This window comes from Megalobrama amblycephala, linkage group LG21 (genome assembly GCF_018812025.1).
Source record: "Megalobrama amblycephala isolate DHTTF-2021 linkage group LG21, ASM1881202v1, whole genome shotgun sequence".
Classification (NCBI taxonomy): domain Eukaryota; kingdom Metazoa; phylum Chordata; class Actinopteri; order Cypriniformes; family Xenocyprididae; genus Megalobrama; species Megalobrama amblycephala.
Genome location: NC_063064.1, coordinates 22,764,444 through 22,783,684, shown reverse-complemented (window position 1 = coordinate 22,783,684; position 19,241 = coordinate 22,764,444). Strand labels below are relative to the sequence as shown.

The 19,241-nt window shown below is 37.4% G+C and overlaps 1 protein-coding gene across 1 annotated transcript in view; it reads left to right on the top strand.

Moving 5' to 3' along the window:
- The first annotated feature begins 7,210 nt into the window (after positions 1-7,210).
- Positions 7,211-19,241, top strand: part of LOC125256212 — a 13,406-nt gene continuing 1,375 nt past the window's right edge. The window contains exons 1-2 of the mRNA XM_048171980.1: positions 7,211-7,511; positions 19,121-19,241. The exon at positions 19,121-19,241 is cut by the window's right edge and continues 132 nt beyond it. Of these exons, the coding sequence (XP_048027937.1) occupies positions 7,308-7,511; positions 19,121-19,241 (325 nt within the window). The 5' untranslated portion in view covers positions 7,211-7,307. The remainder of the gene's footprint in view (positions 7,512-19,120) is intronic.

The window sequence follows — 19,241 nt, the reverse complement described above, 5'->3', positions numbered from 1 at the left end:
ATATGGACTGAGTTGTTGATAATTCAGCTTTTCTTCCCTCCTTTGCTCTCCTTGGCTTCTGTTTCTCTCTCTCATCTGCAAATGCTTTAATTCTTTTTGATTTTCATCTATTAGATACAATACTCTGGATTTTACAATACTCTAAATTTTATTATCAACTATTGACTAATACTTTATGATGGTTATTTTACCTTTTGGTTTTATTAAGTATTTTCATTATCGATTAAAGTTTGCGTGTGAGGCTAAATTTAATTGTAATGAATAAATAACTTTTCATCAACTTTATCTACTGCATGGATCTCAATTTCACAAGTTTTTGCATCAGTCCCGGACTGTGGTTGACAGGCTGCAGCTGCTTTCATTATTCCATACTGATCGTCGTGAAAACGGCTCCTTAGCTCGGTCAGCTGTCGGTCCAGTATCTCATTCCATAAGCGCCGTAGGTCATCATCGTTCCTCACATAATTTCTTGAAATATTTGACACAACCACTGAGTCACAGAGCCTGGCAGGCAGCTTTCTTTGTCGGGAGATGGTTACGTCCAAGTTTTTGATTTCATGTTTACTCATTAACTCATCTGTGAGTTTCAGAACTTTCTCAAAGTCGCACTGTGAATTATCTCTGAAGACAGTAAACGCATCTTTTCAAGCCATCAACAAGGTGGATACAGTCCAAAACACACAGTGTCGGGCTTTGCAGTCCTTTTGTGGCAAAGTCACTGCACTCAAAAAGTTTCCCAAATGTGACTAATAAAAAAAGGAACCGCTTCGTTTGGATCTGTTGCAGAAGACCCTGTGCCTCGATTTTTGTCTGGCTATGGTTACTTCCACTACATTCATCAAGTAATTCTAAAATACAATCCAATAAAATAAGCACCTTGCTTACAGACCCGGATTTCGAGCTCCAACGAGTGTCAATGGATCGCTCAAGTTCAAGACACTGGCGATTTGGATGAAGTTGTTTCTGTATTTCCATAAACCTGGCGTGTCGGATGCTTCCCGTCATGAAAGTATGTAAAGAATTAAGTGTATCAAAAAATGTGCTGACGTGACTGGAAACTTTTGATGCTGCTGCCAGAACCAGATTTAGGCGATGAGAATTACAGTGCACGTACACTGCATGGGGAAAGGTCCGCTTCAAAAGAACATGCACTCCCCCTTTATTTCCAGACATAACAGAGGCCCCATCGAAGCTGAAGCCTACACACAGAGAAGGGTCCAGCTGTAGTGGTTCAATCACTTCCAGAATCTTTTTTGAGATGCCAGCTGCAGTCATGTCTACAGTGGCCACAAAACCAACGGCTCTTTCCTTCAGCATTCCCTGGTGAACATACCGGATACACACTGCAATTAGCTCTTGTTTTGACTCGTCTTTGTACTCGTCAGCGATCAGTGCGAAGTAAGTGTCTGGTGTTTCATTCAATTCTGCCTTTATCTTCCTCAGTAGTAAAGAAGCGGCCGCCTCCAGCAACACGTTTTGCGTATCAGAGCTCATTAAAGTGCCGTTTTTAGGCATCTCCTCAAGCCGTGCCTTTATTTCGGGATCATATTTGGAAATGAACTTAAACAGTTGTAAAAAGTTGCCTTGGTTCAAAGCATCATCACTCTCTCTGTGACCACGTAGTGGTATATCTTGTTTGGCACAAAACAACACAATGTCCAAAATTACTTTTAAATGTTCCCGATTTCGTTGTACGAATGAACAGATTCATTGCATCGTGATTCATCTGGTTGACTACTGTGCCACGGCCAGATTTATGACAGGCTCTATAGCCATTATACTTTTCGAGAGCGATCAGATGTTGCTTACTCCCTTGGTGCCGCTCACAGGCCTGCGTGATGTGTTTCCAATCTCGGTATCCCTCGTTAAACACGCCCTCAAACATAGTGTCATTAAAATGACGGCACATCTTGCAGTACACTGCATCGTTTTTTTATGCTGTATTCTAGAAAAGGGAACTTTGTGTACCACTTGGAAGCAAAATTTCTGGACTTGCCATGTTTTGTTGTGCGTGGAAACTCGCGTAAATCGGGCTGAGCAGGCGGTTCATCGAGTGTGGATAAATCAGACGGTGAGTTGCTTTTCTGGAGGACGGGCCCGAGTTGAGATGAGGTGCTGGTGGACGGGAGAGATGACGTTGTGGGCTGCTGGTCATCAGTTGACTTGTCTGTACTGTCGTCTTCATCATCATCGAGTGTAGTTTCAGGCTCTATTCTTGGTTTTTTAAAATATTTAATCAAAGATATCTGTTTCGACATGCTTGCCTCGTGCGTGTTTAATATTAGTTTATTTCACTAGCATATGTAAACTCATCTTCCCCTCCCCCCAACAATCCGTGATTGGTTAAAACAGTTACTAATAGCCTATTGATTGGCTGTTGCAGTTAGGCTAATTATATCTAAGACATTTTCACACTAAAATAATTTATTTTTGAAACTTGATTTGCGTTTTTGAGCTGTATTGAGTCATTATTATTGTCATGTATGCGTGATTTTTCTCTCCTTAGTCCTTACCCACAAAAAATATTTTGTGTCTCATTTGATTGGTTGGACCAACTGTCAATCTGAGTGGGCCAGTGCCACCCTGGCCCCTCTGTAGCCTCGCCACTGTTACAATCTATTAAAAATCTACTTAATTGCATTAAGGACTATTACATCAAGTTTGAGATTTGCTCAATATATGCACTTTGATCACATACAGTGGATTTTGAGAACATAGAGTTGTAAAGAACTTTGTAATTTGCAACATTTTGTACTGCGCTTTGGAGGCTTCTGGCCTTGTTAGGCCTGAAGAGCTATCCTCACATTAACATCTAACTTGGTACATCGTGGTAAGAGTGAGTAATCATGCCTCCTAAATCTAAAGTAATGCCTGATGATGATGCTGTTGTGACCATGAGTACACTGACCCAGTTACTGGATCAGCAGAAAGAATTCTACAAGGACATGCTACAACAGCAACAAGAAAACTTCAAGAGTTTTATTCAAATAATCATGGATGGAAGCACAAAAAGGTTGGATGGTGTTATCAGAGATGTCCAGGAGTTGAAAACAAGCCTACAATTCACTCAAGGCATCATGGAAGATATGAAAAAAGGATATATTGACATTGATGTAAAAATCAAATAATTTGAAAGCAGCATTACAGTCAAAGCCAAGTCAAGGAGAATTATGATTTATTTAATAAGTTGGACTACATGGATAATCAGTCCAGGAGATCCAATCTTCTAATTGATGGGATTGCAGAGGAAAAAGGAGAAACTGCAAGTGGTCTAGAAATCAAGATTCAACAAGTGCTATCTGAGAGTTTGGGTCTCGATGGTACAAAAATTGAGATTGAGCGAGCACATCGGATGGGACGGTTCAAGGAAGGAAGAAAGCAGAGGAAAATTGTTGTTAAGTTTCTGAGATTTAAAGATAAATATTTACATCAACGAAGACTTTTCAGATGTGGTGCAGCAAAGGAGAAGGGAAAGCAGCCAGAGAAACGGTGAAAGAGCCAGTCTAAGGTATGATAAACTCATTATTTGGCCTGCAATTGGACCAAGAGAATAACTGACTATGTTTACTATCCAACTTAAATTGTGTCTCATTGATGTTTTTATTCTCTTGTAAACATGTCATCTTTATTTGTAAACTTGTCAAAGAAAGGTTTACTTTTAGCTCATTTAAACATATGTAGTCTTCGAAACAAGATTCATGAAATCACAAGAATCTGTTCAACAGAAAATATTCATGTTTCAGCCTTATCTGAAACACATCTAGACGACAGTTTTGAGAACTCACAGCTAACTGTTGATGAGTACAAATTATATAGAAGAGATAGAAATCAAAATGGTGGGGGAGTTGCGTTTTATATAAAGGAGAATATTGTTGCTACAATTAAATCAGATTTAATGTGCAGAGATATTGAAATAATATGGTTACAGATTAATGTTCCATTCAATAAGCCATTTCTGGTTGGTTGCTGTTATAGACCTCCAAACTCAAATGTAGAGTATGTACAAAAAATATGTGAGAATATGGACATGGTTTCAGATCAAAATAAGGATATCTTTCTGCTTGGGGATTTTAATATTGATTGGTTTTCAAAAAAGTGCTCATTGCATAAAAAGTTGATTACAATGGCTAATGTATGCAATCTCAAACAGGTGGTGACACAACCCACAAGAATTGCTATGGATAATACGTCTAAATCAACATGTATAGATCATATTTTTACTAATGTTCCTGATTTATGTTCACAAGCAGTTTCTGTGGGGGTAGGATGCAGTGATCATAACCTGATAGCAATTTCAATAATGATGAAAATTCCTAAATCTGGTGGAATGATCATGTATCGTAGATCGTATAAAAACTTTAATCCCAGCCTGTTTGTTGATGAGGTCAATAACTCAAATTGGTCTGCAGTTCTTCAGGAGGAGGATGTTAATGCTTCTCTTAACATTTTTATGGACACTTTTAGTAAAATAGTTGATAAACATGCACCTCTCCGGAAAAGATCTATAAAAATCAACAGCGCTCCATGGTTAGATGAAGAGCTAATGTCCCTCATGAGGCAAAGGGACAATGTCAAAGATCTGGCCTTCAAATCAAAATGTGATGTAGACAGAGCACATTATCGCAAGTTGAGAAACAAAGCTACAAAATTAAATAACATAAAAAGAAAGCATATTATGGACAAAAAATCTCCAATTCTATGAATGATAGCAAACAATTGTGGAAAGTATTGCAGGAATTGATGTGTAAAAAGCCAAATAATTTGAATATGTACATGGAGACTAATGATGGTGACATTACTAGTAAACCATATGATATTGCCAATCATTTGAATAATTTTTTTATATGCAAAGTAGAACAATTAAGATCTTGTATGACAATGCTAGATATTGAATCTCCTTGTGACAATGTTAGATCTATTATGAGAGGGAAAACTTGCTCCTTGTCATTTTATACTTTTAGTGAGGACAATGTTAAGAAGTTGCTTCTCTCTTTATCTGATGAGAAAACGCCTGGTACTGATTATCTTGATGGCAAAATTTTTAAAATTGTTGCAAATATTTTGTGCAAACCAATATGTCACATCTTTAACAGATCAGTGCTCAGCGGAGTGTTTCCTAAGCTATGGAAACAGTCTAACATTGTACCTTTACTTAAAGAGGATAAGGCAGGGTTTACTCCTTCTAATTGTAGACCAATTCATATTCTTCCTGTATTAAGCAAAATATTTGAAAGGTTACTTTTCAAATAAATTTCAATACATTGTATAGTGATGCATTAAATGAATTGCTTACTAGTTCACAGCATGCCTATAGACCAGGCCATTCAACTAATACTGCATTAGTGCATATGGTTGATCAGTGGCTTACATATATGGAGGATAAAAGACTTGTTGGTGCAGTACTTTTAGATTTTACAGCTGCATTTGATGTAATTGACCATGATATTCTGTTGTCAAAGCTCAAGTATTATGGGTTCTCACAATTGTCTGTTTCACTGATAAGGAGTTATCTTAATGGCAGAACTCAGCAAGTATTTTTTAATGGTAGTTTTTCTGACAGTAAATATATATCATGCGGTATTCCACAAGGCAGCTGTTTGGGTCCACTTTTATTTTCAATTTTTGTGAATGATTTGCCCCATGTTGTTAGAAATGCAGAAGTTGTACTGTATGCAGATGATGCAAGTTTATTTTGTGCATCTCCTTCAATCACCAATCAAAGTCTGAACCTTCAAAACCAATTAAATTTGATTATCAACTGGGTTAATTTGAACAAATTAGTTCTAAATATTTTCAAAACCAAATGTATCGTTTTTGGTACTAAACATTTGTTAAATAAACCTTGTAACCTAAATTTGACTATTGATACAACTTCGGTTGAGCAGGTTACTAAAACTAAACTCTTGGGTGTCAAGCTGGATAATCAGCTCTCATGGACTGATCAGATAAATCATATTGTTTCCAGGATGGGCAGAGGCATTGCTTTGTCTAGGAAGTGTGTGCCGTTTTGTCCACCCTCAGTCATGAGAACAGTTGTCCAGTCTCTGGTCTTGTCACACCTGGAGTACTGCTCAGTTATTTGGTCCAGTGCTACACAGGAGCACTTGAAAAAACTTCAACTTGCACAGAATAGAGCTGCCAGGTTAGCTCTTGGCTGTTCGTACAGGACCAGTGTGAATGAGATGCACACTATATTAGTATGGCTGAAGGTACAGGATAAATTAAAGACAAGTCTTCTGTGCTACATGCATAATGCCATCTATAAAAACAATCCCAGATTTTTTTGTGGATAAATTGGTGTACAGTGGGTATTGCCACCAACATATTACTCGGCAGGTCAGCTCTGGTGATTTAGTTGTTCCTTTTGCACAGTCAAATTGTATGAGGAGAACTGTACTATTTAGATCCTCGGTAGCTTGGAATCAACTGTCAATGTGTATAAGACAAATAAGCAACAGATATTATTTTAAAAAGATGGTGAAAAAATGTATGATCTGTAATGAAAATTAAGTGTAATGACTCAAATTGAATTGTATTTATTCTTTTGATAACATATTGTAAAAAGTGTGATGTGATTGTATATAATATGTTTTGATTTTGTAAAATGGACCCCAGGAAGATTAGCGACCACTCGTGGAAGCTAATGGGGTTCCAAATGAATAAATAAATAAATAAATAAATAAACTAACAGAAACCTGTCTGGAGCTAGATAAAAATATTACAGTATATAGCAGTGAAAGATCATTACCATGAAAGGGATAGTTCACTCAAAAATCAAAATTCTGTCATCATTTACTCACCTTCATGTTCAGATCTGTAAAACTTTCATTCATTTTAGGAGCACAAATGAGGATATTATTAATGAAATCTGAGAGGATTTCTGTTCTTCCATTGACGCTTTTATGCTTCAAAAGGTTCATAAAGAGATAGTAAATCTAATCCATATGAATTGAGCAGTTTAGTCCAAATTTTCTGAAGAGACACAATCGCTTTTTATGATGAACAGGTTGAAATTAGGCTCAATCAAAATATCTAAAAATTCTTAAATCCAGTTGCTTTTACGAGATAAGATAACTGAAAGAACAACAACAACAAAAAACTTTAAATCAAACATTGTGTCAATGTTGTGAATAGAAATAAACATCTACTGAACCTGGAACATCTGGATTAACAATGAACTTGAACTACTTATTTATCTGAAACAATATAAATCAAGTACAAAAGACAGTAAATCAGGACACTATAAAAGGAACATGAGAGGCTGTGAGGATGACAGAGCAAGAGCTGGAAACAAACATCAGTGAAGAATGAAGGCTTTAGTATGTATACCGCTGCTGTTGGAAAACTTTGTGTTTGTCGTCCAGCAGCAGGTAGATGGAGGACTCAATGAGAAGGAGATCAGTCAACAGATCAGCTCTGAGGACGGAAGACAGAATCCACCTCAAACAGACACTTTGAGAGCTGAAGCTTCAACTGACAGACAACAATACTGTGATCTGGGCATCCCTGACATCCATGGAAAGCAGGTGGTTGTAGCTCATGATAATCAGCCTCAGGGTACGTTAAACTCCTCGAATGGAGTTGTGTTGATCCTGGAGGTTGGAGATGTTGTCTATGTGAGACTTGAGTCTGACAGGAGGATATTTGATAACGAGAATACACACAGCACTTTCAGTGGTTTCCTACTGTTTCCTTTAAGATAAGAGGAGCTTTAAAGAATATGATTTCAATAATTCTGAACCTTCAGCGTATGATTTAAGATGAAAATTATGAAGAATCATTAACATATGAACCTGTATTAATGAGGACTAATGTGTGTTTAAAATTTTCAATAGATTACTGTATAAAGTCAGTATAATACACTATACTCAAGTTCTGATCTGTCTGTACATGTAAGTTTGTATAAAGAGTTTCAGCACTGAGACAGACAGGACCCATGAATATCACATGTGACTCAGAAGTGTTTTGTTAAAGTAGTAAATCTACACTGTAAAATGTTTTTATTTATTTTTGTTTTTTTGTTTCCAGTCCAAATATCTAAAAATTCTTAAATCAAGATGCATTTACTATCGTTAGCCTCATAGCATAATTGCCCAGATCATTTTCAAAGGCAGATATCACAATTTGGCCAAAAAATGACTTAGGCAATTATGCTATGAGGCCGTATTCATAATCATGTAATCATGCTGGTGACCCCTGCTGGTCAGAACAGTGTAAATGCAACAAAAACTCAGGCCAAACATAAGCATAAATACACTTTTTACAAACACAATTGCAAATATTTTATTGAAAGTAAAATCTATCCAACGCAATTAGCTAAAACTCTATTTTGATTTAATATCAAGTGTCTGTATAATACATGTTATTATATCCACGTGATTCATGGATTCATGGATCACCCACTTCTTAAAGTGCCCCTATTATGGATTTTTGAAAATGACCTTTCATGTAGTGTGTAACATTGCTCTAAGTGAATGAAAACATCCAGCAAAGTTTTAAAGGGGCTCTATGTAAGATTTTTACTTTAATAAAGCATAAAAATACCCCAATATGTTTGCAGATATTTAGGAAACATGTTCACCTACTTGTTTCTCAGAAACACAATGCTACAGACAGACATTCTACTTTGAAACGTGCATTCCGTGTCGGAATGTCTGTCTTTGTTTTGGTCTGTGCGAAACCTTGTGCTGCCAGTTTATCCAATAGTATTTCGACATCACAGGTTGCCAGTTAGCAGAAAACAGCGTGTATTGCAACCATGGAAACCAACAAACAAACTGGGTCAGAGAATCGCAGATTCTACTTGACCTAAAAAGCCTCCGCATCCATCTAAAAATCTCTATGAACAACAGCATATTAAAACACAGATAAATCAACTCATCAGCTTCATAAATCAACAGTGTGTAAGTCTCCTCAGCTTTCAGTATCAATTGCGCTCCCTCTTGTTGCTGGCAACCTGCGTCTTTGAACGAGGGGGCGGGCCTAGGGTGACCACCTGTCCCGCTTTGCGTTGTACCAGTACCGCACAGCATTTTAACTCCTTGTCCCGCACGTTGCATATTGAGAAAATGTCCCGCATTTTCATCAGTCTGTTCCATAGACTGTGGTCTGTTCCGACGAGCATACAGCAGCCTGCTGGAGCAATTGTGTAGTGATCATATTGTCCAACAGAGGGGACTGTGTGCAGCTACACTTGGTCGCGCGCGCTCTGCTACTTCGTGAGGAACGTAATCTGGATCTGGACCAGAGCAAAGCGCCATTATCGTCAAATATCAAAATAAACATCGTTATCAGTTTCAAGGTTAGTAACATACTAACTATTCAAACTGTTTGTATGTTTTATAACGGGGCCTCAACAGGGTGCGAGATTGTTTTGCACAATTTTAAACGTCCACAAAAGTTCCGCAGTCACAATGCAGCAATTTCCACACACTCGTCTTAACTACGTGGTGAAGGTACACTCAGATATGAATAAATAAAAAATAAAATAAAATAATACACATACTTTTTGCTTAAAATAAGTCTAAAATGCAAAATAATAGTTAAAATTAGTTAAAAGTTGTAGCCTAATTTCTGGACAGTAGCTAAAAACAGCATGTGAAAATTAAAATATTGAATTCAATAATGTTAAAAACATATTTGTTAAATATTTATCTTCTTATAGGCTTATTTATGTTTTATTTTTGAAATGTAATATGTTTTTGTAAAGTCACACGAATGTTAGACTATATCAGTATTGTTTAGAACTGCTTTTACAGTGGTTATTAATCGTGTAAAAGTTTTTTTTTTTGGTTATATTTAAACCAGAGCAAAAATCCCAATAATAAAACTAAATCATAATTATTCATGTAATAATAGCCTATAAGGAACCCACAACAATTAAAAACAAAAACATTAAAAAATGTTTAAAAAAAAAAGTCACACCGAAAAAGTAGCATATTGCCTGCTCACTTATTGCGCATGTAGACACCAGGGGAAAATCATTTTTTCAACAATACCACAGCAGTACAATCTTTTGTTGTGTTCCCGTCATTTTACTGACGACTGCTTCTCAAACCTCGTGGAGTTTAACGCAGGATTCACAGAACGCTTGATCTTAAAATACGGATCAATGCCCAGTTTATTTGGACCAGCTTGCTCCTCTGAATCTCAACCTGTAAGTATGATTATTACTTGATGTTTATATTTTTTAGCGATCATTTAAAATTCATAGTTTTATATGCTGTGTAACGTACACCCTCGTCTGTCTGTCTCCTGCTAACTGGCTAACTCACGTTTCTGTAGTTCTGCTATTCCCCAGATGTGGGTCCAATATTATCTAAAAATGTATCTGTCTTATTACATGGAGTAATGATCAAGGACGGAGCACGACTTTTGTTTACAAAGTGTAACGCATTATCAGCTATTCATGTTTGTTCTCGGCTAATGTGGGAGTTTACAACATACAAAACAAACTCTTTTTTCCTCTGCGTTTTTATTATTACAGTAGAGTGGAGCTCTATCTGTATTGCAATAGGATGTTAAGATGCTAGTCCACGCTAACTAGTTGTATTCTCTCTGTAAACAGTAAACACTCATTGTAATGTCAAACAATGATTTATAGCCATTTTTCTTTGTTAATAGTTATGATGAAAAAGTCTGTACACATCTGGCCTAAATGTTTATCTTATGTTTAGAGGTTTTCAGTTTCGCTTGGCATTCTGATACAGTTCCCACTGGTGCTCCTATATAAAGTATAACAGTGATGCTGCTATCACGTCTTTTAAATAACTAAGGTGACACTTACCATATAGAAACGTCGTACTCCAGTCGTGAACGTGAATCTTTTCTGGTTGATCGACTACTTCAGACATTTCATCGTCGGACTCGGGCTCGAATTGATATGGTAAAATCGATGCTATCTTTTCTGTCAATACATTGTATACAATGTTTTGCGAATTGATAGCTGCCATTCAGTTATAGCAATGGGCGTGCGGTGCGTGCAGTAGACCAATCACAGAGGATTGGGCCATCTGACCAATCAGAGCAGTGTAAGCTCACGGAAAGGAGGAGTTTAGAAAGACTGATTCATTGAACTGCTTCTAATGAATCGTTTCAAAACATTGAGAACTGAGGTGAAATTAAATGTATATTATGAGTAAACTAAAGGTTTTTTTTGACCTTGCGCACATGTAAACCTGTTGTAGGAGACACCCAAAACAATATTAGGAACCTTAAAAAACACATGATAGGGACACTTTAATTGCTTCACCCCGTCTTTGGCACTTATGTAAGATGTCAGGAGAGAGTTTAGTTTCACACAGACCACTCACTAGTGTTGTAGTAATCTAGACCAGTCTCGAGATCATTTTTTGAAGGTGTTGGTCTTGTCTCGGTCTCAACTGCATTTGTGCTTGGTCTTGGATTTTATCTCAAAACCACAACTGTGTGGATATCACTAAATTGCAGATGCATTGTCTGATTTATTTAACATCAATGTGATTTGATGTAAAACTTATTTCAAATGTGATTTCTTTTCTTACTGTGGTGCTAGGTTCGAAATCAAGGCAGTATTTGTCTCGAAAAGGCGAAGTGCCCTAAGTTAATATAAATGCCCACAAAATTCAAGATATGATTGCAAAAAATTGCTTGTATGAGATCTTGTTTCTTATATACATAGGATATAATTAAGCAATAGCAAAAGAGCAAGTGTAGGAACTGAAAGTGAATCAGACCACAATGACTGTTGAGGTGGAGATCATACGGATTTGGGAGATGAAAATGGGTTATGACTGAACAGTTTCATTCAAGCCATCTAACTACTCTCGTCTCATTTACTTTTCTTTCTTTTACTTAGTTTCTTTTCTTTTTTGTTGAGAGTCTCGTGTTCTAGGTTAAGTTTTGCTGCAAAGCCCGCCTCAAACTTCAGCCATGAGACATTCATCCACCAGCATACCAGAACGTGATTGGTTTCCCAAGACATCACTCCAGACACGAAAAAGACCTTGAGTGAACCAACAAACCTGAGAAACCCCGTTTTCAGCCAAAGACACCAATGAAGGGAATCCCCATCAAAGACAAGAACGACAAATGCAAGTATACTTCCAGATTCTAGCAGAACTGGTGCATTGATATAAAATTCAATAACCCTGCCTAAGAAACGATAGAAGGGTTAAACTCGTGTGAATGTGTTTATGTGTTAGATATTCATTTTTGTGCCTTAGATTAATCAATAAAGTCTCGTATTTAAAGAAAAGTGTTCTTGTGTTATGTGCTTACGAATTTAATGTCTTAACTGCTGATCTTGTTGTCAATACCAGGTGGAATTTTGTACAAATGTAGAACAATTTCAGTATAATTTCATTTTGAACATAAATTGCACATTGTTACTTTCAACCCCGTCAGGTGGGACGAAAGTAACAGACAGGTGGGTCACACAACAATACAAGCTAGATTTTTACTCTTGTTTTTATTAAATATACCTGACTATGACCTTGTTAATATGTAACCACAAACATATTTTGTCTTTCATCTGAAAACATCAGATATGTGTGGAGCGATGAGGAGACTGCAACGTTCCTCAAATCAATCCAACAAACTAACAAAAACTGCAAAGAAGCGCCAGCATGTATCAGTGGCTGTTAGACAGAGGCTTTGAGAAACCATGGCATATTCTCAGAACACTGTGGAAAAGTTTGAAACAACACTATATGAGCCAGAAGAGTCAAGTGGCAAAAAGAGGATGGAAACCTGACTAATGTTAACAGGCGTTAAAAGATGAACAGTATAAACAAACAGGAACATTAAAAAAGGCATTAGCCTACGCATTGTCACAGTTGTGACAGATATAATGTTCTGCACCCTCACTGCATGTCTCGTGTGACCAGAGCTGGCAAAAGACACACTTGTCCTGGGAAACTGTGGGTGCAGTGTTTTCAATAGTGAGGAGCCTTTTCTTTGGAGTGGACGGCTTCTTCTAGATCCTCTTCTGTTGCTTCTACTCCAGATCTGCCCTCACCGGAGAGTCCGTGAGAACTGCAACATTCAAAGTGACATTTGTATAAATTTACAGCCAGTTATTGTGTATCCTCTGTCCACATGGTAGCAGCATGCATAAAGAAATTACTCAGGACAGAGCAAACACTAAACGCCACTCACCTCCTTTTGCCTCTGTTTTGTGTTCTTTCTTGGTCCAGCCTTAGGAAAGGAATGTACAGCTTCTGGAATGAATGCCTGGACTTTTTATATAATTACATATTTATTCACCTCATAGTTTTATAATCTGTATATATTTATCTGTATAGGCTACAGTATGTATTTATTATCAAGATCTTTAGTTTATATCTGTTATTAAATCTTATACAGCAATGAATTTGTCTCATGTATTTTAAACCACTGAATCACTTTTAGTTTTAATGAATTGTAAACTTCCAAATGTCCTTTGCTTCAAAAGGGTAGCAGTGAAGAACTGTCTGCAGGTTGTTATAAAAAGCAGTCATGTGTTTTACTGAAGCTGGTGGAACGGGACATGCTGGTGAACATTTTGTCCTCAAAGTTGATGTGTTAGAAGCAGGAAAAATGGGCAAGCGTAAGGATTTGAGCGAGTTTGACAAGGACCAAATTGTGATGGCTAGACGACTGGGTCAGAGCATCTCCAAAACTGCAGCTCTTGTGGGGTGTTCCCGGTCTGTAGTGGTCAGTATCTATCAAAAGTGCTCCAAGGAAGGAACAGTGGAGAACCAGCGAAAGGGAGTGAAGGCTGGCCTGTGAGGTCCGATCCAACAGACGAGCTACTGTAGCTCAAATTGCTCAAGAAGTTAATGCTGGTTCTGATAGAAAGGTGTCAGAATACACAGTGCATCACAGTTTGTTGTGTATGGAGCTGCATTATACATAATTATAATTCATATAAATATAATAAATAATTAACAGCAAAAGATGAGCAATTTTGTCTTTAAAATGTTTTCACTATAAACTGATTTAATTTGGAGCGAGAGATACACAGGGAGTGGCTTTATTGCATCAGATACATGTCACTTTACTCACAGCTGATTGGTTGAGTTTGGTCAATACCGCTGATCTATATTAAAAAAAAAAAAAATTGTTAAAGATAATTTCTGTTGAGATCAACACAGTGCCACAAACATCTACTGAGCCTGGAACATTTCACTTATTATGATTGTAGGATTTATCCATGAATGAACCCCAAAAAACACAACACCACATTCCAAAGATCACATAGATTCCCCACTAAACCATTAGTGAGCCAAAAAAACAAACCCGTGGTGAAGGAGGAAACTAAACTGCTGAAGGAGACTGATCTCCCATGCCTGCTGAATCTCAAACCAGTGTTTATATTAACAGAGCTGATCAATAAAGTAGACTCTCCTTTGTTCCACAAACTTTACTTCACTGTGAAGAAGAATGAAGAATAGGTTCAACAACAAAACAAGCAAACGTGTTTCTGAAATAAATTTCTTTAAGTAAATCTTTGTTTGACATTCTTTTTAAGCTATGTTGCTAAGGTCATATTGAATATTCTACTCTTTACAGTCACAGTATTTTCAGGGTTAATGAACAAAAGGATTAAGCTTTTAAAACTACACAACATGCATGCAACAGACATGATATTATAAAGTCTAGCCTAGGTTCTCAGATACTGTGATTTCCTTCTCACATCACTGAAATCACCATTAACTATTCACCTGAACAGTTTATGATGTTTTATATGGTATCATTGTAATCCTTGACCATCAAAACATAAAGGTAGACATCACCTTTTCTGTGTTGTCATGTTTGATTCAGGAGATATGATACAAAATACATCATTTTGTTATGCTGAAAAGTAAAATGGTTGCCATGGTGACCACGAGGCGTTTATGCCATGGCTCAATTTCTGAAAATGTTCAGGGCCCCAAACTGTACAAGTGTACTGAATTTCATGCTTTTATGAAAAAGTGGACATTATTTTCCCATATCACCTGGACTAATTGATTCTGCTAATTTCTTGTTTATCTCTGTGAAGCTGCTTTGATGCAATCCATACAGCATAAAGTTTTATAGAAATAAAGGTGACTTGACTTGACAGAGTTCACACTGGCATGCCACCCATGCTGCTGGGACTTGCATTTAGATGAATATGTAAATAGGCACTGCATGTTTTTCCGACCAATAATGATATATATATATATATATATATATATATATATATATATATATATATCTGATTCAGCATGAGCACACACCACAACTGTTGGATGCTCAGCCTCATCTTTATTTCCAGAGCCCAACAACCCTCTCTCCAATGTAGCAATCAACATCTGATCCTCTCCTGGAGCCCTGACTGAAATGCTAGGTGAATGAGAAGGACCAGAAATCCACCCAGAAGCTACCAGCCATGTGGGACAGTGAACGTGGCCGTCTAACTGGATGACACACGCGCTGACGTGGCCATGTTCTTACTTAATGTAAACCACCCACGAACACAGTCACAGCATGTTTGCGATGCGCTAGAGGAGTGGGGGGCCCACGGAGATTGGCTCGGTGGGTATTGCCCCACTGTGATCCTCAGGTCACCTTGGCTTATTCACCAAAGTAGCACTTTTCTGATTCAGAAAAAGAAACTAGATCAGGGAATAGGTGAGGGGACTCCACTTCGTTTGAGGCACTCGAGTCTCAACCGTGCATCTAGAGCGCTGAACAATGCGCTGGGTTGCCATGACAATGCCGACGTGGGCATGCTCTCATGAGACAACATGAACCACCCACAAACACAGTCTCAGCACGCTATGCAGACATGAGAGAAAGTGATTGTGGCCGTCAGTGAGGATAGGAAATGACCGCCTCCAGAAAGCGGAAAAGGAGCAGGTGCTATTAATCACGCACACCAATATCCATTGGCTTGTTTAGTTTACACTCAAAGGTGATAGGGCTCTCTAGCAATATCCCAATTTGTCGGTTCACTTCTGACGCACATCGAACGTGACCAACTGAAAGAGAACAACAAATTATAAAACACAAGTGTGAGAAGCAGTTACACTTATTATTAAAACTCTCTGAGGTTGATCTGACTGGAAATCTTTAATGCAATTGTGTGGCATCCAAATTACCTCTTCAATTCTTTTATGGTCAAATTCATTTTCCTTTTAAGGCCGGCATACTATTAAAGTGCACCTGTATTCAATCATTTTATCCATTGAAACTCATCTTTGATCAAAAAGATATATTTAAATGTTTTTCTGTAAAAAATATTTTCTTCATGTCTTAAAATAGCTTGACTGTAACTCAACACCCTTGCTTCATTTTGTATATGCGGATCCATGAATATTCAAATTAGCCCCTCCACTCAATCACAGCAGCTCAGAATACCTGATACACTCGGTCAACTTTACTGTAGTAAACACTGCGCAATGGCAAGTGGAAATATCGGTTTAATTCCGGTTTAAGCGGGCATTCCTTGAAAAAACTATGTATAACAGTAGCTGACCATACATGATCAGCAGAACTGACAGTGTGAGGGGAATATTGTCCTGACCATTGGACAGTGATACAGCATGAGTAATCACTCAGTGAGGCAATTTGAGAAGAAACCATGTTTCAACACAACATCCTATTCTTTGTTCCCTCAACATCTTCAGCAACTGAAGACTGTGAAATCATTGGTGCACATGTAACATTTACATTTGCCCATTAAAATATCACAGTGGCATACAACACTGCTCCCAGCAACTAGTATTAGAGTGTTAGGAAAGGCCCTAAAGCTTCAGTGCCCAATAGGGACCTCGCACCAGTCTAGGACAGTGCAGATCCCTTTGAGCAGAGCTAGAAAAATTGACTCGGATAAGTCAATGCCTACATCTAATCACCCAATCAGGCTGTAATTCAGAATATGAAGTTGCTTGTAGCAATTCATGTGGTTGTAAGCTTGTCTGCCAGCTTTCTTTTTTTCCTCAATGGTGCTTTGCAGTGGCTCCTGTCTGCATAATTATCTGCACCGTTCTGCAAAATCAGAGTTTCTATCTTCTTTGGAAGGTGCCATACAAATCTTTGTAGGCTTCGATGTCACAAGGCTTGATCTCTGCAATTGCTGCAATATCCACAATGGTCTTTCTGTCCATACCTCATTTGTAGTATGCCTGAGGTTTTATTGTCCCACCTTTCAAAGAGCCCAAGACCTTGTTGTACCTCTTAATAGCTTGCTCTGGGAGAAATACTGACAAAAAACAGAGAGTAAACCGCTGTTTTATAAATGAATGGAAGTTGGAAGGATACGGCCAATAATGAGCCGGCATTCGGAAGTAAACAAGGAAGCCTTCACTGAGTTCACATGTATGACAACAGTTCAAATTGTTGAATAAAGTGGTTGTTTTTGCACACAAAAAGTATTCTAGTCGCTTCATAACATTAAGGTTGAACCACTGTAGTCACGTTGACTATTTTAACCATGTTTTTAACTACCTTTTTGGAAGTCAAAAGGTGCAATTATGTTGCTGTCGATGTGTAGATCAGATACCCTTGGATTTCATCAAAAAATATCTTAATTTGTGTCAATAAGTACTTTTAGAAAAAATGAGAGCCGTCATTTTATATTCTTATTTAAATAAAGTCTGTTTTTCTACCCAAATGTGCAAAAATTATACTCGCCATGAAGAGTTTGGTCTCATCTGTGATTCTCTTCTGGGTGTAATGTGTTTTTTGTGTCGTGTTTGTCTTTCTCACGGGACTTTAAACAGAATTACTGCAAACATTAAAAAGTTGCGGCTGTTTTAGGATACTAATAAATTCTTCAACTGAAGAGATATTAAACAATTTATTTGACATGTAAAGCAGGGGGATATTCCAGGAAACAAGGTTAACTTAAGCCGGGTGCACACTTTGTACACAATTCATTGAGTTATGACTGTATGAGTTATTACAGTCTTTCAAGATTGTTGCTTTTCAATCTGTATGAACATGATCCCAGCTATAAGCCATGCCATAATGAAGGATCTCAGCTGTCATTAAGATTCGACTGTAAGACAGTCAAGACATGCAAACAGTCTCATCCACAGTTTTACATCATCAATCTGTGACACATTCGGTGACGGTGAGCTACATTTCCACAAACATGCAGATTTGAAATGGTGCTTAGCAAACATAAACAATCTTAAAATGACAAAGCCGATCCATTTGTTTATGTACAATTCTTGAAAATTATTGTACATTTCCAAAATAATATCCAAATGGCATATACCCACAGTGTTACTATGTTAGCCAAGATTCTAAAGAAATTAATTTTACCACAAAGTCCTCACAACATTGTCATAAAGTAATGTCATGCTTACCAAAGGACAACTAACTAACAGAAACCTGTCTGGAGCTAGATAAAAAAAAAATATTACAGTATATAGCAGTGAAAGATCATTACCATTAAAGGGATAGTTCACTGAAAAATCAAAATTCTGTCATCATTTACTCACCTTCATGTTCAGATCTGTAAAACTTTCATTCATTTTCAGAACACAAATGAGAATTTTTTTAATGAAATCTGAGAGATTTCTGTCCTTCCATTGACGCTTTTATGCTTCAAAAGGTTCATAAAGAGATAGTAAATCTAATCCATATGAATTGAGCGGCTTTTTATTCACATGTAAACATTGATCAGCAAAAATAAACAGAAGCTCAATCAAAATATCTAAAGATTCTTTAATCCAAATGCTTTTACTAGTTAACTAAAAGAACAAAACATTAAAAAAAATTTGAGTGTCACAAATGTTGTGAATAGAGATAAACATCTACTGAAGCTGGAACATCCCTTATTAACAATTAACTTGAATTACTTATTTATCTGAAGCAATATAAATCAAGTACAAAAGACAGTAAATCAGGACACTATAAAATGAACATGAGAGGCTGTGAGGATGACAGAGCAAGAGCTGGAAACAAACATCAGTGAAGAATGAAGGCTTTAGTATGTATACTGCTGCTGTTGGAAACCTTTGTGTTTGTCGTCCAGCAGCAGGTAGATGGAGGACTCAATGAGAATGAGATCAGTCAACAGATCAGCTCTGAGGACGGAAGACAGAATCCACCTCAAACAAACACTTTGAGAGCTGAAGCTTCAACTGACAGACAACAATACTGTGATCTGGGCATCCCTGACATCCATACAGCACTGAGAGAACTGACCGCCACCGTTACAGAGCAGAAAGGAAACATCAGAGAACTGACCGCCACCGTTACAGAGCAGAAAGGACACATCAGAGAACTGACCGCCACCGTTA